The 20,992-nt window shown below is 50.3% G+C and overlaps 4 protein-coding genes across 4 annotated transcripts; all 4 read left to right on the top strand.

Moving 5' to 3' along the window:
• Nucleotides 1–1,354: 1,354 nt before the first annotated feature.
• Nucleotides 1,355–3,618, top strand: LOC139823546 (uncharacterized). Its single transcript, XM_071796088.1, has 3 exons — nucleotides 1,355–2,358; nucleotides 2,456–2,755; nucleotides 3,030–3,618. The coding sequence occupies exons 1-3, from the start codon at nucleotides 1,355–1,357 to the stop codon at nucleotides 3,616–3,618; spliced, it is 1,893 nt and encodes a 630-aa protein (XP_071652189.1).
• A 43-nt stretch (nucleotides 3,619–3,661) lies between these two features.
• Nucleotides 3,662–5,053, top strand: LOC139823545 (uncharacterized). The gene has a single exon (XM_071796087.1). It carries the CDS (start codon nucleotides 3,662–3,664, stop codon nucleotides 5,051–5,053), a length of 1,392 nt encoding a protein of 463 aa, XP_071652188.1.
• An 8,234-nt stretch (nucleotides 5,054–13,287) lies between these two features.
• LOC139823543 (uncharacterized) lies at nucleotides 13,288–13,839 on the top strand. Its single transcript, XM_071796086.1, has one exon. It carries the CDS (start codon nucleotides 13,288–13,290, stop codon nucleotides 13,837–13,839), a length of 552 nt encoding a protein of 183 aa, XP_071652187.1.
• A 5,644-nt stretch (nucleotides 13,840–19,483) lies between these two features.
• LOC139823542 (matrix metalloproteinase-19-like) lies at nucleotides 19,484–20,245 on the top strand. The gene is made up of 2 exons (XM_071796085.1): nucleotides 19,484–19,736; nucleotides 19,836–20,245. The coding sequence occupies exons 1-2, from the start codon at nucleotides 19,484–19,486 to the stop codon at nucleotides 20,243–20,245; spliced, it is 663 nt and encodes a 220-aa protein (XP_071652186.1).
• Nucleotides 20,246–20,992: the final 747 nt, after the last annotated feature.

Below are 20,992 nucleotides of genomic sequence, written 5' to 3'. Positions count from 1 at the left end.
ATAAGGATGAGAAACAGGTGAACGATTCGTCTCGCCCCTGGCTACAGGAATATGACTTTGTAAGGAAAGATTTATATTATCAATACTATCAGTTTGTGTGCAAGTTCTTTTTAAAAACAAGAGCAAATCATAATATTCCCATTTTGGTTTGTACATCTCATCTGTTCCTTTCCCACTACAACGAGCTTTCGATTCTTTTATCTTCCTTTCATTTGCACGGAAAGTACTTTCCATATTTTGAAACCGTTTGTGAACCATATCTCCCAAAATAATAAAATTAAAAAAATTTTTTGACAAAATGATTTGTACATAACCTCAACATCTTGGCTCCATATTCAATAACTAATTATTGTGATATACATTTTCACACAACTGTTTTTTTCAAACTTACAAAGTAATCTAACTGTTCGTATTATCATTTACAAAACAATAATGAAATAAGAAAATGAAATAAATAAACTTGATATATCTGTAAAGTTGGGACCTAGAGCTTCCGCTATTTGATCCCAGTGCATTCGCTTTAAATCTGTTCGACGATATTGTTCTACAGTTGTGTCCCATAACAAAGGACGTTGTTTTATTAATTCAATCATTATGCACTCAATATCTTTTGTAAAAATATTACTTTTTGGACTCATTGAACAGAGGATGATTCTGCTTGTGCATAAACAACGAGTCACGTGACTGAAACTCTGCACTTTATTGGCTCGGATCGCGGATTAAGGATCACGAAAATAGAGAGTCGCCTATCTATCGACTTGCAATCCGGATCCGAAGCTGCCTCAACCTGATTGGCTGAATTCTAATCCGCGATCCGCAATCTCAATCCAATCCGCGTCCGCAATGCGTAGTCTGACACGGGCTTAAGTTTTCGTCCGATTCGGACGACGAATCGGCGAGAGTCGAAGCACCGTTGTCGTCAAACGCGTGCGCGTCGGTGGTGAAGGAGGACGCGCGATGGAATCTGGCTACCCATCATCTGCGAAGGGAAATCGGAGCGCGAACTAATCGCGAGCGAGAGTGGATAGAGACGACGGCGGCAAACTCCGAGCGATTATACGCGTTGCCTGCCGCTCGAGTATTATCTTTATTACGAGACGGTGTACGGAGGAGAGAGGATACGTCGGATTCAAACCGCCGGGTCTCGTCGTCTTTTCGACCGAGTGAAATTCAGCGTTCCCGAGGGTGAACCCTTCTGGACGCGATGTGGAAAGAGTGCGACGAGCTGCTCGCCGCGGACGTCCGCGACGCGGACGGGTACCACGCGTGGAGACGACGATGCGACGAGTGTCTCCGGCTCCTGCGGGAGGAGTGTCGAGTCAAACGCCCTGGGAAGCGAGAAAACACGGGAGCCATGACCGCTCTGGTGGCTCTAATAGCGCGATTGGAAGGTTCGAGGGAGGATCTGCGTCGACGATTCGAACGCGCCGTAGGTGCCGGCTTGGACGGAGGGGGCGGCGGTAGCAGCAGCGGCAGAGGTTTCTCGTGGATCGAGATCAACGCGGCGTTCCAACGTCGCGTACTGACCGGCGCTGTGACGAACTCGACGTACATCGAGCCCGCGCGATTTCTCGACGATGCGAAGGGCACCGTGCTTGAAAAAGTGCGGGATAATATGACCGGACACGGGTGTCTGAAGGTCAACGTCATATTCAATGGGGAATTCGTAGCGGACGTTAAGAGCGATGTGAAGAGTATCGCTACGCGGAACGAACAGCTCCTCCCGGGGTCCGATCTGGGCGAGTGGTACGATAGGCACGTGTGCGACGCGATTCTAACGCGGTTGGACGATTTTCAGGAACGCGATAGCGGATGGGTGTTGTCGCGGATACTGAACCTAATCGTGAACGTGAACAAGTGTAATCCCATGCGTGTGGGATGTTGGATCAAATTACCGCTAGGTATAAGACTTAAAAAGGCGGTGGTCAACGTGCGATCGGAGAACGACGCGTGTTTCGCGCGCGCGGTGGTCGCCGCTCTTTATCCCGCCAAGCACAACGCGGAACGATGCGGCTCGTATCCCGATTACGCGACGGTGCTGAATCTCGACGGGATCGCTTTTCCCATAGATCTGAAAAAGATGGGAAAATTCGAACGTCAGAACGACGTATCGATCAACGTGTTTACAACTCGGGAAGGAATTGAAAAGAAAGCTAAGTTTGGACGGGGCGCCGACGACAACGCGATCGTGCCTCTGCGGTTAACCGACGATAAGAGGGACAGGCACGTAAATCTGCTGTATCTGAGCGATACGCTACGCGGCGTCAACAGGGGCCATTTCGCCTGGATAAAGAATCTGTCGCGATTGGTGAATTCGCAATTGACCGCGAAACGGTGCGCGAAGCACGTTTGCGATCGGTAGGTAAAAAAATGAAAAAAAAACATGAGGAATAAGGAAAAAACGAGGTGTTATTTTTTATATACGCATAGTAATCGCTCGCACGTTATTTCGCAGATGTCTACACTATTTTTATACGCGCGATAAGTTGGCCGCCCACAACGTCGACTGCGGCCGAATGAACGACTGCGCCATCGTTCTCCCGAACGAGAACGATAAGTGGCTGTCGTTCGACAATCACGACAGAAAGGAGCGACTTCCCTTCGTGGTGTACGCGGATCTGGAGTGTCTTCTCGAACAACGGGAGAGGGAAAATGTCGAGGGGGGCCCGAGAACGGAAAGATACGCTTATCAGCGTCACGTACCATTCAGCCTGGGCTACTATCTGTGCTGCACCTACGACGATACCGCGTCCGCGTACAGATATCGTCGCGGCGAGGATTGCGTTTTGTGGTTCGTGAACGAGCTTCGCGTTCTCGCGCATCGCGTTAAGAATAAATTTTCCACCAATATAGCGATGGTAGAACTTGCGGAGGACGAGAACTTACGGAGGACGCGAATTTCGGCTCGCGACTCATTGTCACGTGTGCGGGAAATCGTTCCAACCCGAGGACAAGCGCGTGCGAGATCACTGTCACCTAACCGGACGCTACAGAGGTCCGGCGCATTCTCGTTGCAAACTGAATTACAGAAACATTTACGTGATTCCCGTGTTCTTTCACAATCTGTCGGGTTACGACGCGCACTTCATTGTCAAGAAAATCGCGAACGATTTCGAGGGCGGCGTCGATCTGCTGCCGCTCACAAAGAAAAGTTACATATCTTTCTCAAAGATCGTTAAGGAGACGCAGACGGACGGGGGATGGGATCGGTACGTGAAGCTTCGATTCGTGGACTCGTATAAATTTTTAGCGGCGAGTATCGAAACCCTGGCGTCCTATCTGAACAAGGACAAGCTGAGAATAACGCGTTCGGAGTACGCGGATTTGAGCGCGGAGGATCTCGATCTGCTCACTCGCAAGGGAGTGTTTCCGTACGAGTACGTCGACAGCGCGAACAAACTGCGGGAGATCGAGTTTCCACCGCGCGAGGCCTTTTACAGCTCCCTGACCGACGAGACCGCGAGCGAGAGCGACTACGAGCACGCGACGAGGGTCTGGCGACGTTTTTGCGAGCGAGATCTCGGCGAGTACAGCGATCTGTATCTCAAGACCGACGTGCTTCTTCTGGCGGATATATTTGAATTTTCGGGACGCGTGTTCAGCGAGTTATGGGCTTGATCCCGCGCATTACTACACGTTACCGGGGTACACGTGGGACGCCATGCTGAGGTACACCGGCGTGCGTTTCGAGCTGCTCACCGACATCGACATGGTGCTCTTCGTGGAACGCGGAATACGCGGCGGCCTCAGTCAATGTTCGCTCAGGTACGCGCGAGCCAACAACAGGCACGTACCGACGCACGACTCGTCCCAGCCCACTACGTATCTCATGTATTACGACGTGAACAATCTGTATGGCTGGGCTATGAGCGAATCGTTGCCGTACGCGAATTTCCAGTGGCTTGACGACCCTGAGAATTTCGACGTGACGACCGTGCCGGCGGACAGCGACGTCGGTTACATTTTGGAGGTAGATCTCGAGTACCCGCGGGACCTGCACGACGCCCACGCGGATCTGCCGTTGTGCCCGACGCGCGACAAACCGCCCGGTAAGCAACAGGAGAAACTGCTCGCTACTCTCTACGACAAATCGCGCTACGTGACGCACTATCGAAACCTGCAGCAATGTTTGCGACTAGGTATGCGTCTAACGCGCGTTCATCGCGTTCTGCGATTCGCTCAGTCGCCGTGGCTTCGCGTCTACATCGAGCTGAACACCACGCTTAGGACGCGCGCGAGCAACGAGTTCGAACGGAATTTGTACAAACTGATGAACAACGCCGTCTTCGGCAAGACGATGGAGAACGTGCGCGATCACGTGGACGTGCGTCTCGTGACGCGATGGGACGGGAGATACGGCGCGGAGGCGTTGATCGCTAAGCCAAACTTTCACAGCAGGAGCGTCTTCTCGGAGAATCTGGTGGCGATCGAGCTGCGAAGGCTCGAGGTAAAATTCAACAAGCCGGTCTACGTGGGTGTGTCTATTCTCGAGATATCTAAGACGCGTCTCTACGAGTTTCACTACGACTACATGGTGTCGCTCTATCGTGACCGTTGTCGAATTGCTTACACCGATACGGACAGTCTGATCTATTCGCTGGAGTGCAAAGACGCGTACGAGCGTATGAAACGCGACATACACAGGTTCGACACGAGCGATTACGCGGAGAATAACGCGCACGGTATGCCGCGCGTCAACAAGAAGGTGCCCGGTTTGATGAAGGACGAGAACAACGGCGCGATCATGACGGAGTTCGTGGGCCTTAGAGCGAAGATGTACACTTACAAGGTACTCGGACGCGACGACACCAAGAGAATAAAGGGCGTTAAGAGAAACGTAGTCGCGAAGAGGATCACGTTCGAGGATTACGTGGCGTGCCTGCGGAACGCGCGCGAGCTGAAGACGCGCCAGTCCTGCATACGCTCGACGCTGCACGAGGTTAACACCGTGTCGGAGCAAAAACTAGCCCTCAGTCCGCACGACGACAAGCGATACGTGACGTTGAACGGCGAGGAGACGCTTCCGTGGGGACATTACGGAATACCGTTGTAAAAAGGAAACAATATTATATGCTTTAAAAATTGTTTTATCGTAAAAATCAATAACACGTAAGAAACAAACCAACGAATGTGTAAACTTTTATTAACAATAAAGTTAGCGTTGCGCGTGTCTACGAATGTCTAAGTATTTCTTTTTACAATACAGACGCCTTATCTATCCACGAATTGTGCGAACTGTCCATTCCCAGCCACTTCACGAACGCTCGATTGCCGCGCTTGCGCAGGACTTTTTCCACGAGATAGACGTCGGGATTGGAGACGCGTAGTAACTCGTGTTCGTAGAATCCTCCGGCTATCGCTTCTCCGCGAACGTCTTTCAGCAAATACGTAACGGGATTGGTCCTTTGTACTTTGGCTATGCGAAAGATCTCGGTGGTCCAATTGGGAGTGTAGCCTTTTTCGAAGATCGTTTTGAATTTGCTCACGCGCACCGGATCGCCGACTCGAAATTTCGCCGGCGCGGCTATTTTCGCGCGACTGTACACCGTGCGCAGCAGTTTTTCGGCGACGGTGGGCGTCACGTCCGCCGGACGCATTCGGATCGTTCTGTGTCTGCGACGATTGTAATTCGACAAGAGGCGCGGCAGCGAGTCTATCCATCTGTACGATCCCTGGAGCGTGAAGAGCTTCCACATGTCGTTTTTCAGCGTGCGATTGAATCTTTCCACCACCGACGCTTTCATCACCGAATACGTGGATTTTCAGTGATTCACCTCGCGCTCATCGAGGATTTTGCGCACGTCGGCGTTGTAGAATTCCTTTCCTTTGTCCGTTTGCAGATTCCTGGGGTGTCGCGCGTTCTCGCAAAAGATCTTTCGGAGAGCCGTCGCAACCTCCTTTCCGCTTTTGCTCTTAAGCGGGATCGCTCAGGCGTACTTGCTCAGCACATCGATGACCGTCAGAATGTAATTGTGACCCGCGTTTGCGCGCGAATAGGGGCGCATCTCGACCACGTCGGCCTGCCACAGGTCGTCGTAACCGCGCACCACGACGCGGGGGCGAGGAAAGTTTTTTCGCGCCGGCGCGTGCAATTCTTCCACGAGTCTACGTTTTTCCACGCTCATTTTGTTTGAGAAGATTTAAAACGGTCTTGATTGCGATGATTTCAACCTCGTGCCTATCCGCGGTATTTTTCACAGTAACGAACTCTTTTTTAAATTCTTTTATCGCGTCACTCAAAGTCTTTCCGAGTTCCGCGATCGCTTCCTCGACGAAGCTCCTGTTGGCCGCGTCGGCGCCGACCTCCGGCGCGGCTACGCGTCGTATCTTGCGCTCCGACGCGTCGTAGGAATCCTGAGCGTTCAAACGGAGCGCGACGTTTTCCAGCGTCGCGATTCCGCCTCTCAATTCTCTGATCGCGTTGTTATTCTTGATCTCTTCGATTAAAACGCTTTTGAGCTGCCCGATCGCGCCCTCTACGTAGCTCCTGTTCGTCGCGTCGGTGCCGATTTCCGGCGCGGCTACGCACCGTATCCTGTGCTCTCTCGCGTCGTAGGATTCCTCGTTCAAACGGAGCGCGTCGTTCCTCAGCGTCGCGATTCCGCCTCTCAGTTCTTTCGTCGCGTTTTTCTTCTCGATCTCATCGGTCACGACTGTCTTGAGCCGTCCGATCGCGCCATCTACGTAGGTCTTGTTCGCCGCGTCGGTGCCGATTTCCGGCGCGGCTACGTGTCGTATCTTGTGCTAATCCGCTTCGTAAGAGTTTAATCGAATGAAGAGCGTTGCGTCCCTCACCTTTGCTATTTCGTTTTTCAAATTTTTCTCCGCTTTGTTCTCCACCGCCACTATCCTACCGTTCAATTCTTCGGTCGTGCTTTTCTTCGATTGTTTGATCGCGTCCTCGACGTAACTCCTGTTCGTCGCGTCGGTGTCGATCTCCGGCGCGGCTACTCTTCGTATCTTGCGCTCCCTCGCGTCGTAAAAATCTTCGCTCATGAAGAGCGCGTTGTTGCGCGCGTAATTGCGCAGGGACTCGATCGAGGAGCGCAATCTCACCGTGGACGCACCGTCGACTCCGTCGCCGCTGCCCCGATTCGTCAGAGACATGCCGAATTTGTTCACGGACATCGCGCTGGCGGTCGCGCGACTCGCATTGCCGTCGCGACCGACGCAACCGATCAATTTATGACGAAGCTGGCCTCGCGAAGTTCCTCGATTATCGACAGGATTTCGTTGTCGTGAGCGTCGTTGCCGGCCCGACGAGAGGCGTCCAGCAGTCGAAGTCTATTGACCAGCTCGTTGGGATTGTCCCAGTGAACGTAATCGATAGCGTTGTCGGTCAGTGGCATGGCCGACGGTAGCCCGGCACTTTTCGTAGTTCCAACTCTGTGAGACAGGTTTACGAGCGGCGCTATTATATTTTTGTACTTTGGTCCCTTGTTGCCCTTGACGGGATTGTCGGCTTTGCTGCCGCGTTTGTGAGCGCTGGTGGAGAAAAGTATACTCCTGTACGTTAGTTTGTCCTTCTCCGTGTAGATTTTAGCGTCGGGTTTTCCCATGAAGATCAACTCGTACAGGCCGCGCGTGCCTTTGTACCGTCGATGACCATGGAGTCATCCGCGTTCAGCTTAAATCGCTTGTTACCCAGCATCGTGCCTTTCTCGCCGAAATGCACGCCGTAAACGGTGTCGATCTCCTTGTTTTTGTCGCCGCCCAGAAGAGCGCCCAAGTATTCCCGCCCTAACGGTCCTAGTTGGCTAGTCAGAGCGTCGCGACTTTCCGCCGTACTCAAAGATTTCCCGGCAGACGTCTCCAACGTGGGAAATGGAGTCGTCGTATCCGAGACGATCTCGCGTTCTCTGGGTAAAAACTGGGCCGAATCGCCGCGGATCGGCGTGGAGCACATCATGATCGTAGTCGCGGGAGCCGAACTCAACCGTGCCGGACGCGACTCTCTTTTTTCCGCCGTCGTGGTTGTCCTGATTGGCGCGAGTACGTCGTCGTCCTCCCCGTAATCGCGCTCCAGGTCGGCGCCAGCATCGTCGTCGTCGTCGTCGTAGCCGTTCTCGCTGTCCTTCTTCGCTCTCTTCGTCGCTTTCATCTTTTTCGCGAACGTAAAGCCAGCGCCGTCGTCGTCGTCGATCTTGCCCGGTCCTTTACCCCTACGTTCCACGTCATCGGCGAGCCGTTTCAGAGGTTTGACGATAGGGCTCGTACTTCTTTACTAGAGCGATCTCGCTCTCCATTTTCCCGGCCCTGAGAGCGGCGTACTTCCTGCGAATCGAGGCGCGCGTCTTGGCTATCTCTCGCGCGGTTCTCTCCTCCGCGATCGCGCTCATACTCGCGTCGTTCGGCGAGGCGCACTGATCGGCTCTACAGCGCGGCGAAGTCGTGGAAGCCCCGTCTGTACCGTCCGCCTCGCAACGCGCTGTCCTTGTCTATCACGGCGAAACCGTAGGTGCGCCGCCAACACTCGCGACAGAAAGCGCAAAACTCGTCGTACGACATGTCGATGTTCACGTGATCGTCGTACACGTGTCGCAGATTGGTGCCGTCCTGCCTGAACAGGATCAGCAGATTTTTGTTATCGCGCACGAAATGTATCTTGGCGTACGTCTGACAGAGATAGAAGCAATCGATATTCGAATGTCGGCCCATAGAACAGTACTCCCTCATTCTGTCCTGCTTGTCGCAGGCCACGTCGTCGAAGACGAAAACCGAGTCGGGAAGCGCCTCGTCGGGCGGAACGACGTCGCGATTGTCGGAAAACGCGTGATAGCCGATCTCGTCTATAGGCTCGAACAATCGTTCGAGGTATTGATACTTCGGTTGTTGCAGAGATTTCGAGTACACGTATACGTTTTCGAAACGGAGACCGTGCGGTTGTTCCAGCAGGCTCAGCAGAACGTTCGTCTTACCGCAATTGGAGGGACCACAAATGATGCAACGGACGACGTTCGGAAGGAGAGGACCGTGCCGGCGCGATTCTCCGTTTCCTCTCTCGGTCGCGCCCGACCCCGCCATCGTTTTGCGATCCAGATTCGAGACTCCTAACGTCGCCGCCTGTCGCACGAATCGCATGTTTGCCCTCTCTCTTTCTCTCTCGGGTTTTTTCCGCGAGCGCGACTTCCGCTCGGTTCGTTCGCGATGAGTCTCTCGATCGCCGAAAAAAGGGAGGAAAGCGCGGACGTCGTTCCGTTTCGTCGCGCGTGCGCAAACGCCTCGCGCGCGGGTATAAGTAGCGCGAGCGTGTCACCGTATCCGTACAAAAAATTTATTTTCTAAAAGCAACGAATCGTTCGCGCGCATCGATGAGATGTCTCACAACCGTGTGTTTCCCATACTGGTGGACAGTTACAAAATTCTCAATCTAACGGCGGAGGAGTTGCAATACGTTCCGGAGGTCCTTCTGTTGCGTCAATTTGGGAGATACGTGCACCTGTTGTGGGACTGTTTGCCGAACATACCCATGTGCGAATGTCGGACTTCTGCCAGAGTTGTCCGCATGGCCCAGAAGTGGCACAATATTGGCTGCCAAGACTTGATGGGTGGCACTGCCCAGTACGGATAAACCGCTAGATCAGTATTGTGCCAGTCTCGGTGACCAGTACTCCCATGCAACCATACTCTGTTCTGAGGCGAGTCTCGTCTCAGGATTGACCGTGTATAAGGCCAGAAATGATATTGATCTACGACCGAAAGTCGGCTCAGTACTGGGGATGTATTGGGTCGACTTAGAAAATTTTCGCTCGGGACCGGAGGTAACAACCGCGCAAAAACAACACGCCGCGAAAGGACTTAACTTTTTGCTCGAGCGGCGCCGGAGGTAACAACCGCACGAAAGCAACACGCCGCGAGGGGACTTAGAAAGCTTTTTGCTCAAGCAGCGCCGGAGATAACGACCGCGGCGCGGAAGCAACACGCCGCGAGGGGACTTTTCGCTAGAGCCCACGCCGGAGGTAACGACCGCGTTTGTGCCTCTCGGTTACAAGTACCCCGAATTATGGTATCATTCGTCTCGCTTCGCGTTTCGCCTCCGGCGCCCGTAAGCGACCGTGCGTAAGACCGTGCGTCGTCGATCGCTCGGCCGGCCGGTTGGGTACTATAAGAGGTTCGGTGCGCTCGGCGAGCCGAGCGACACGAGCGATACGTACAGACGTGCAAACGCGTTTCGCTTGGTCTGTACGAATGTGTAAAACGTTTGTGGAATACGTACACGAAAGGGGCACGTACGACGAAGTCGATGCGGAGAGCATCGTTTCCCAACCATATTCCGAGGCGAGTCTCGTCTCAGTACTGACCGTGTATAAGGCCAGAAATGATATTGATTTACGGTCGAAAGTTGGCTCAGTACTGGGGATGTATTGGGTCAACTTAGAAAATTTTTGCTCGGGACCGGAGGTAACAACCGCGCGATAGCAACACGCCGCGAGGGGATTTAGAAAGCTTTTTGCTCGAGCGGCGCCGGAGGGTAACGACTGCGGCACGAAAGCAACACGCCGCGAGTGTTATGGCAATCAGTGTTGTCCCCGTACTAGTACTCTGTGTCGGGCCAAAGTTGGCGCCAAGAGTTAGCCCAATACTGGCAATCAGTGTTGTCCCCGTACTAGTACTCTGTGTCGGGCCAAAGTTGGCGCCAAGAGTTAGCCCAATACTGGCAATCAGTGTTGTCCCCGTACTAGTACTCTGTGTCGGGCCAAAGTTGGCGCCAAGACTGGGACCCGTGTTATCATTCCGACATTGCCCCAGTAATGACCCCGATTTTAGCTTGTACTGGCCCAGAATCGTCAGCCAGTACTGGTAACTCTGGCACCAGTACCAAGCCAGCACTGAGCCTTTTTGAAATTCGCACATGGGTATACAAGGGGATCCCGAGGTGCAGAGATATCGCCCGTGCATGCAACACTACAATCGTCCGTGGCAGCAAACGCACATAGACGGTCCGCCGCCGCTCATCAAGGACTGCCACGAGTGCAATCGCTTTCCCCCTATAAACGGTGAGTCATCGACTTCCCGTTTGAAGTAAGAAGAAACGAATCCTCCTCCCGCAACCGCGACCGAATGCGCGGCACCGGTCTACTCAATCGCGCGATAAACGCTCTTCCCTTCGAGCTGCACATACCCGGTTATCAGTTTTGCGGGCTCGGTACGCGTCTAGCGAAGAGACTAGCGCGCGGCGAAGAAGGCATCAATCCGTTGGACGCGGCGTGTCGAGAGCACGACGTCGCGTATTCGCGAAGCGACGAGCTCGCCGAGCGACACGTCGCCGATCGACGGCTCGCCGAGAGGGCGCGCGAGCGCGTTACCGCGAGGGATTCCACGGCCGGTGAGAGACTCGCCGCGGCGGCCGTATGGACGGCTATGAAGACGAAGACGAAGCTGGGCATGGGTATGGAACGCAAAAGGTAAACGAGAAAAGGAACGGGATTGAGGAGAAGCGCGAAGACGAGAAGGAAGAAGCGGAGGATACTTCCGACGGCGAAACGCGGCGGCTTCTTGCCCTTTCTACCGATGTTGGGCGCTCTCGGTTCCTTGATCGGTGGCGCGGCCGGCGTGGCCAAAGCGGTGAGCGCCAACAAAGCGGCGCAAAAACAACTCGACGAATTGCAGCGACACAATCGCGCGATGGAGGGTCGCGGGTTGTACCTCGCGTCGTATAAGAAGCGCAGAGATGGCGCGAGGAGAGTCGTTGAAAAAAAACCTCGCGGAAGAAGGCGACGTTAGCGCATCTATCTCCGTACGGCGTCACGACTAACGAGCAGCTCGATCGATCGGCGCGTCGTCTGCGCATACCGTTTTTCCGCGGGGTGTTTATGCGCGACGCTCTGCCAACGAGGGTGCGACGTGCGGAGTGCGGCTACGTGAATCTCGACGACGGTGGGCCCGGGCACGCATTGGGTCGCTTACGCAAAAAAAGGGAACTCGGCAATCTACTTCGACGCGTTTGGAAATCTCCGTCCGCCGAGGGATCTCGCGCGGTATCTCGGCGACGGTGGCGGCGAGAGCGCGGTCGTGACGTACAATCGTCGCGCGTTCCAGACATTCGATCAGAGAATCTGCGGACAGCTGTGCCTGCGATTTTTTCGCGAAATCGATTGGGGGAGCGGCAGACGATCGACGTTCTCCCGCGATGTCGCTGACGCTCACGTTGACCGGGACCAGCAGCGTTCTCACGGCGAGTCATTTTCCCGCTTTGGATCTGAGCGACGGCAAATACGAGCTGGGTTTGGCGACTTTTGAGACGTACAATTCGATACCGAACGTTACGTCCGCGAACAATCGCTTCTACTACGGCGAGGACGACCGGAGAATCGTCGTTCCGGAAGGCTCGTACGAGCTGCGAGCCGTGAGCAGATATCTGCGCGCCGCTCTTCTCTATCGCGAACGTCGCGCCCGCGAGAGAGACAAAATTAAAGAGAAAGAAGGAAAACCGCAGACCGATGACGCTGGACGGTAAAAGAAAAAAACCGAACGGAGAAGGACGAAGCCGACGACGAGGTTTATCACGTATACGAGGACGAAGACGACGACGACGATGGCGACGGTTATGACATATACGGGGACGACGACGGTGGCGATAGAGTGCTCAATCTTCGCGCCAACGAGAATACCATAAGGAGCGAGATAAAGTGCGCCTACCGAGTGAATTTTACAAAACCGAACAACATCGGTTCTCTTTTGGGTTTCTCGAGCGATCGTATCCTAAAACCGAACAAATGGTACGTTTCCGACGGACCCGTTGACGTCATGAGCGTGAACATAATTCGCATCGAGTGCAGTATCACCGCGGGAGCGTACAGCAACGGACGCTCGGTGCACGCGATACACGAATTTGCGCCGAAAGTTCCACCGGGATATAAACTGTCGGAGACTCCGACGCAGATCATTTACCTCCCGATCGTCGCGCGAAACGTCACCGATATCACGGTGCGAGTCGAGGATCAGAAAGATTGGCTGATCGACTTTCGCGGCGAGGAGATAACGATTAGACTGCACGTACGTCGTCGTCACGGTTATGTGTGTCTGTGTGTGTGTGTGCGCGTATCCCTGAAAAAAGAGCGAGAGGAGGGATGCTCGTTCTGAACGGTTCTAGCGCGAATTGTACGAACGAGCGAGCTAGCCCGTTCTACGACGAGATCGGAAGCGTAGGAAAGAGAAGAGGCGGAGGAGGAGGAGGAGGGGGGAGAGCCGTTCTCAGCAACGCCAACGTCAGGTTCCTACGATCGCTGGGTCTCGTCGTGAGAAACGCGTCACCGCCGCGTCGTTTCTACTACGAGAGGAAAAACCATGGCCGACATCCTGAGTATCGGCGTTGAGCCGATCTTCGACGAGCGCATTGTCGGTATCGAGACTCACACGTATAACCCGTACGTCAACACGACGTTCGGGCACAACGACGAGATACGAATACCCATACAGCAGCAGGATCTGTATACGCTGCCGTGCGACAGTTTCTTGTACGTCGAGGGACGACTCAACGACGACGGCGCGACGAATGAGGAACAATACGCGAAATTAGTCAACAACTGCGTCGCGTTTATGTTCGACGAAATTCGATACGAACTCGACGGCGTGGAGATCGACCGGTGTAGAAACGTCGGCATAACCAGCACGATAAAGAACTACGTGTCGCTGACCATCGAACGAGCCAGAAGACTGCAGAACGCCGGACAGAGTTATCCGACGAGCGAATCGAATCTGAACAACGCGTCCCATGAATTCAACTTTTGCGTACCTTTGAATATTCTTTTGGGTTTCTGCGAGGACTACAGACGCGTGGTGATAAACGCGCGACACGAGCTTATCCTGATACGCTCTCGTAGCGACCACAACTCGTAGATCCGAAGAAGACCGTGCCGAGAGATCCGGCCAAGGATCCTAAAATTACGTTGCTGAAGGTGCAATGGCGTATGCCTCACGCTAAACGACGTGACTAAATTATCGCTGTTGCGAACGTTGGAGAGTGGACGATTTCTAAGCGCGGGCTTTCGCTCTTGGGACCTGTACGAATTTCCCCTGCTGCAGAGCACGACCAAGCATTCGTGGGCCGTGAAAGCCGCGCCGCAATTGGAGAAGCCGCGATACGTCATATTCGCGCTGCAGATCGGACGGCGAAACGAATTCGCGGGCGACGCACAGTGGGGCGAACGCCTCACTTTTCGGTCATTTGCTTATAACTTCTACATTTTTCAATGAAATAACTTGAAATTTGACATAAATAATATACGATTATTATACATTTAGTGTATGAAATCAAAATTATTTAATTAACAATTTTTCATAAAGCGCATAGATGATTTTTTAATTTCTTAAGTACTTTTTAGTTTTTTTTTAAATCGGTTTTATTAAAAAAATTTTTTTTTTAATTTTATACTTTTTTAGTGCTTTATTAATTAATATGAATAATTATTATCGCATATTTCCTTACTGCTCCGTACCCTAATGTTCTAGCGCGTTCTATTTTATGTTCTATTTGATAGTCTTAAACCTCGGGATGTTTAATTTTTGTGAGTTTTATAATAGAAAAGGAACTGTTTTCTTGCTTCTCACATCTATTTCTTGAACTTAATCATCATAATCTACATTATTATCACTGAAATATAATAGACATTTTGCATCTTTAGTTAATTCTTTCTTTTTATGTCCCATAATTTTTCGCGAATTAGATATTATTGGATCTGAAGCAATTATTAAATTATTAAAAATATCTTTATTATTTGTATTCGCGACATTTTTTGCGAATGATTTTTCTATATTTTCTAAAATATTTATGGTTTGCTTCCTGAGCATCTTCAGATAATTGTCGGTACGATAGCATTTTTTATTCCGTACTTCCTCAGTTCTCTTTCTTTATGTCGTTCGGAACATTCTACAAAGCTCTTTGATCTATTAAGAGGCATACGCGTACGTGAAGAAGTAGGAATTAAATTAATACTTCGTTCGGAAAAGAAAATTCACAATTTAACCAACTTTCATACCTTGTAATAAATTTGTTGTAACTGTAAGAGCTAGCTACCCATTTTGACTTCAAATTCTTCGTGGAAACCATGATTTTTCTTTTCAATGCTTCCAACACGACTTTGGGTAATTCAGTATTAATACATGATGTTATGTAGCTTATTAAAGCCTTATAATTTGATAAATCAAGATTATTTGCATGCATACAATTAAAAAGTTGACGATTTGTTCGGAAATTTTCCATTTTGCGAGCGTGTTAAAGTATAATCTTCTATATATTTTATATATTCTATATATTTTTTACTGTATCCTAAAAAGGACGCAAAGTGAATTGTATAAAGCAAAACTTTCAAAATCAAAAAGTCTTTAATCGACTACTGATCGAGAAAAACTGACGAAAAGTTCTTATCTCCGCTGTTTTTATTTCCTCCCCTCCCCTCCCCCCCCTCCCTCTCCCTTCCCTCCCCCCCTCGAGAGAGAACGAAATATTTAACGTAGAGCAATCTTATTGGCCCATGGATTTACAGAATACGTGACAAGTCGATGAACGAGCCTCGCTCGTCGTTATTTTATTATTGACATAATTAATTGTTATAAAATATGGATGTAATTAATCATTACAAAATAGCAATATTTAAACAAATTATATGTCCCCCTTCGTCCCTCTTTTATGAGAAAATAATAGATATTTCGTCCATATTCACTCGACATGATCGAACGGCGTCCGCTGAGCTATTCATGGACGACGTTCGACCATGTTGAGTGAACTTCGACGTCAATTTTCTCATAAAAGACGGACGAAGGCGGATAAACAACCTTATATGTCCAAAAACTAGACACTTTGCCCTATCAAATGACGCAGAGCAAACCTTAATCCATTCTAATCCACAAACTTTCTTCCTGTTTGAATATTGAAGTAAGAACTTTTTAATAGTCGAATATGTCGTGTATGTTTATTAATATATAAAAGTACTCAAATGACATAAAACTAAAATAAATATGTTTTTTGAACCCTAATAAATAAGTTCTGATATGCATTTAACTCATATTCGCAGTTATGCTTTCGGCGGAGGACTTTAGAAAGTAACCTATCGAATTACTAGAATTTCAGTATTCACGAAAATGTCATACTTTATCAGATCATTTTGAGGAAATAACAAGGGATAAAATCAATTATAAGCACATTTATTTATAGTTTAGGATATATATTAACATAAAATCTCATCAAAATTTGAATTATACGTCTTTCATTTTTCGTCCAATATCCGGTTTTTGATAGATTCGCCCCACTGTGCGACGCCTCGAGGTTCGATCATGCGCGCTCGCCAACGTGAAATTGTATCTCAACTCGGAATTCTATCCCTACGACGCCGTGAACGCGGATTTCGAGAGCGAAAAGTTCGCCGTGCTGTACGAGATATACGCGAAATTTCGAGGAGCGTACTACGGGGACAGTCGCGATGACGCGCTCTTCTCCCCTCGCGAATTCGCGCGGGTAGCTCCGCTCGCGGTGATCGATTGTTCCCGTCAAAACGAATCGGTGAAGAGCGCCACCGTGGACGTGCGCATCGAGTTCGAAAACAAGGAAAACGTTCCGCCGAAAACCACCGTCTTTTGTCTCATCGTTCACGATCGCGTCATCGAGTACAGTCCGCTGACCAACGTGGTGCGCAAAATTATTTAACGGAAATTGCGGTTGTGAGGATACCTCATCCGGGAAACGGAAAATGCGATTGTGAGGATACCTCATCCGGGAAACGGAAAAATGTGGTTGTGGGGTTGCTTTATCCCGGAAACGAGGAATATATAAATTCGCGGGTTCCTTCCATCGTTCCTCAGACTCTGTTAGGAACGAGCAACTTAAACGAACGTCTATTCTCTAATTATTTCCAACGCGCGCTGACGCAATGGCAACAGCGGCAACGACGACGACGATCTTCGTCGACCTACAGGGATTCACGGTGGGCGACAGATTCGTCGCGAAGGAGGTGGCCGTGTTGCGAAGCGAGACGCGCGTGCTCGCGCATCACGTGTTTCGCGCGCCGATGAGTTGGGATCTGCTGACGAGCTCCGAGGAAGCAAGGGCCATTTGGTTGATAGCGAACCATCACGGCCTTCGTTGGGAGGACGGTGACACGGACTATCGCCAGGCGAGGACGATCAATCGACGCGCGGTGTGCGACAACCTGGGAGAGTCGTGGGAGAGAGAGGAGACGCCCAGCGCGCAAATCTACGTAAAAGGTCTCGAGAAGAAGAGATGGCTGCAGGAGATTCTCGGCGACGTCGACGCGACGATCGTGACCGTCGACGCGGAGTACGACGACGTCGATCGGTTGGAGTTTCTTCGCGCCGATCGCGCGTTTCGCTGCCGGCGTAACCAACGGTGCTGCGCCATGGAGAACGTGATGAAGTTGCGCGATTGGTGGATCGAGCGACGCGAATGTCTCGCCAGCATCGACTCCGCAAATTTAATGTAAAAAAACATATTATATATTGCTCGTTTAACATAATTACATTTTTAATGTATTGATCATTTTTTCTTATTGTATTACTCGTTTTTTATTTCATATATATTTGTCTATCTATATTGTGTTTACTCGTTTATTTTACTCCATCATATACGTATATCGTTTTATCTATATTTTATTGAATAAAGATCGACATAAAATCTATGAACAACGGTGTTCCTCTTTTCGCATACCTACCCCGTATTTATATACGTACATTATAAGCTACCGAGTGCGCGAAAATGGCCGGTGGCGGGAGCGCGATAATACCGAGTGCGTAATAATGGCCGGTCGCGGGAACGCGATACCTCTTAACGGGATAAACAGAGAGAAAACGAGAGCGCGAGGCGGGTACGACATAACGAGTGAGCGATACGGGAGCGAACGAGAACGCGAGGCGGGTACACGATAACGAACGCTGACGCCGACGGCAAAGCGGATACGAGCGATAACGTTTAGCGCGGGACTAAGTGAGATCGAGCAAGAACGCGGTATCGGTGGAGGGAACGTTGGATGTGATTATTAATTGCCACACACGTATTTATTATTTGTTATATATATATATATATATATATATATATATATATATAATATTTATTATTTGTTTTATACATACTCGGTAGCTTATAATATTATATTTGCTGTACTATATTTACTATACTATATACTACATTATATTTACTACTTTATTTAGTATATATTTATTTGAGTATTATTATACTACTTTATAATCAATATTTATTTTAATTATATATTTTACTCATTTATTGTTACAACTTTTTACTTATTAGATAAGGAAGCCCACTCTTGGGGGACGTCACCGTCAACATCTATAATATCAAGGTCAATATTTCCTCGGCCGCTCTCTTCCTCATCATCATTTTCATTGCCGTCCTTATTATTGCAATCGTCGTGGTCAAAGCGCGCAGCATCGCGGTTAATGCTTCTAATCCTTGCGGCATACAACCGGATGTGGTTGCGCGCTTTTCGCAACAGGGAGACAATAAGTCCTCTGCGTCAAAAATATATATTATCAATAAATATTATCAATAAATACACAGCGTTATTTAAGAAAAATATAATTTAACGTTTGTACACTTACAATCGATCCTGCATATGTGCGTCCTCGTCGACACAAACTGTCAAATGGAGACAAGGCGGCGCTCTTTGCACGATGTTAAAGAGTCGATCCTGCAACTGTAGGATCGCTTGTTGGAACTCGTCCGTAGCCGTAGCCACGTGAGTTACGTGTTTGCATTTCGTCACATATCGCGCACAGTTCGTTCACTTTATCCATTATATGTCTTAGTAGTATACAATAGTTCGCGTAAAAAATAGGGGTAAACTACACCCAAGTCTAGTCGCGAGCTCTTTATATACCGAGAAAGTGCAACAAAGGGGAGGATGTTACGGTAAAAAAATATACTAAGAATAGCATTTTTTGCGTCGAGGAAAAAATACATCGAGGAAAATAATGCATTTTTATCAAACCGACTCGTCCGCCGGAATCGTCGACGCAATTTTTTCCACCCGAGACCCCCCGCTCTAGCCACGACTTCTTTATATCGAAAAAAGTGCAACAAAAGGAGGATATTGTAGTACAAATATAATAATAATATTTTTTACATCCAGGAAACAATGTATTTTATCACACCGACTCATCCGCCGGAATCTTCGACGCATTTTTTTCTCACCCGATACCCCGCCGCCGCACCTATCCGCGCCGAGAAAGCGCGACAAAGGGAGGATTCCGCGGTAAAAAAAAAAAATGTAACAAGAACAGCGTTTTTGCGTCGAAGAAAAATACATCGAGGAAAATAATGCATTTTTATCAGGCCGACTCATCCGCCGGAATCTTCGACGCATTTTTTCTTGCCCGAGACCCCCGCCGCTACCTATCCACGTTATCGCTAACGAGCGTCCTCGCGTAAACGTTCGCATCCGGAGCGCTCGTCGAGATCGCGCTCAAACCGCAACGCGCCGTCATCGCAGTTCCGCCGTCTCTCTCGCTCTCGACGATGTGGCTCGCGCGCGTAATCGCGTTAACCGCGTGTTTTATCGCCGCGAGGTGCATCAATCCCACAATTACGGACGAAAATTACGCGCTCACGTTCGATTACCTGCAAAAATACGGATATCTGTCCAAAGACGTAGACGCGGTTCCGGCTCAGAGACGAAACGACATTCTTCGCAAAGCCTTCGAAAATTTTCAGAATTACTACGATTTACCCGGCGACGGAACGCCCAAAAACGAAACGCTGCAATTGATGAGTAAACCGTGATGCGGTTTCCGAGATATCCTGAAGCACGGAACGAAAGCAAGCCTATCCAAATGGCCGAAGACGCACCTGACGTGGCATTTTTACTTAGCCGACGAGACCGAGCTGAGCACGGCGTGGGCCGCGTTCGACCTGTGGTCGCAGCATTCGGCATTGACGTTCGAACGCTCCGAAACGCCGAATGCCGACATTATAATATCTTGGCGACGCCTACGTCACTATAACACGAATACCAAGGTAAACGGAGCAGTTTGCTCGGATAAATTCGACGGTCCCGGCAACGTGCTCGCCCACGCGTCTCTCCCGACGGACCAAGAGGGGTTCGTCTCCGAGGTGCACGTTGACGGGGACGAGCCGTGGCACATTTACGTCAATAAACATCCCGCGGATAAGTTCTCCCTGCATTACATGCTGACGCACGAGATCGGCCACTCTCTCGGATTGGTGCACAACAGGCGCAAAACATCGGTGATGTTCGCGATACAGCCGGACCAGCAGTAGCCGGTGAAGCTCGACCAAAACGACATCGCCGACATTCAACGTTTGTACGGTGAAAAAAGTACGAACGAGCCCTCGCGTCGGACGCCGGCGCCGCCGCCGCCGCCGCCGCCGCCGTCGCCGTCGCCGTCGCCGCCATCGCCGCCATCGCCGCCATCGCCGGACCTGTGCAGCCTCGATCGCGTGAACGGGATATTGATTTTGGAAAATCGAATGTACATCTCGTACAAGCGTTACGTTTGGTCGATTGATCTGGACGGTAGGACGTACAACGGACCTTTAGCCCTTTCGAATCACATGAGCTTTCTTCACGACAATTACACGCGCGTGACCGCCGCCTATCAATCCCCGTCCGGCGATCTCGTGGTGTTCGTAGATAATTTGGTATACTTGGTTCAATATCCGGAATTTAGTCTGCGGCCAGGTTGGCCGAAGACCTTGCAAGAACTCGGATTTCCCGAAAACACGTTGATCAACGGAGCGGTGAACACCCACAGAGGACGTTTCTTCGTGGTGTTCAACGGTAACGCGGTGGGCGAGATAGACGAATGCGACAAGGACAAGAGAGTCGCCAAATTTACGCCCCTCGAGGCGACGTTTCCCGGAATACCGACCGGCGTGACGTCGATTTTCCGCTACGTCGACGGCAATCTGTACTTCACCACTCGGGCGCAGTTTTACAAATTCAACGAATTTACGAGGACCGTCTCGTCGGCCGGTAAATTCGATCTGCAGATACTAAATATCGTC

This window comes from Temnothorax longispinosus, unplaced genomic scaffold (assembly GCF_030848805.1).
Source record: "Temnothorax longispinosus isolate EJ_2023e unplaced genomic scaffold, Tlon_JGU_v1 HiC_scaffold_13, whole genome shotgun sequence".
In the NCBI taxonomy this organism is placed as follows: domain Eukaryota; kingdom Metazoa; phylum Arthropoda; class Insecta; order Hymenoptera; family Formicidae; genus Temnothorax; species Temnothorax longispinosus.
Note: the sequence above shows the minus strand (reverse complement) of the source record. Positions and strands in the feature narration are given on the sequence as shown.

Bases quoted from the DNA above. Each gene is read 5' to 3' on its own strand.
- LOC139823546 (XM_071796088.1), top strand. From the start codon at position 1,355: ATGACCGCTCTGGTGGCTCTAATAGCGCGATTGGAAGGTTCGAGGGAG. The intron at 2,359-2,455 runs GTAGGTAAAAAA...GTTATTTCGCAG, and splicing joins GCGAAGCACGTTTGCGATCG to ATGTCTACACTATTTTTATA. The intron at 2,756-3,029 runs GTACAGATATCG...ACTGAATTACAG, and splicing joins TACGACGATACCGCGTCCGC to AAACATTTACGTGATTCCCG.
- LOC139823545 (XM_071796087.1), top strand. From the start codon at position 3,662: ATGCTGAGGTACACCGGCGTGCGTTTCGAGCTGCTCACCGACATCGAC.
- LOC139823543 (XM_071796086.1), top strand. From the start codon at position 13,288: ATGGCCGACATCCTGAGTATCGGCGTTGAGCCGATCTTCGACGAGCGC.
- LOC139823542 (XM_071796085.1), top strand. From the start codon at position 19,484: ATGTGGCTCGCGCGCGTAATCGCGTTAACCGCGTGTTTTATCGCCGCG. The intron at 19,737-19,835 runs GTAAACCGTGAT...ATTTTTACTTAG, and splicing joins CGAAACGCTGCAATTGATGA to CCGACGAGACCGAGCTGAGC.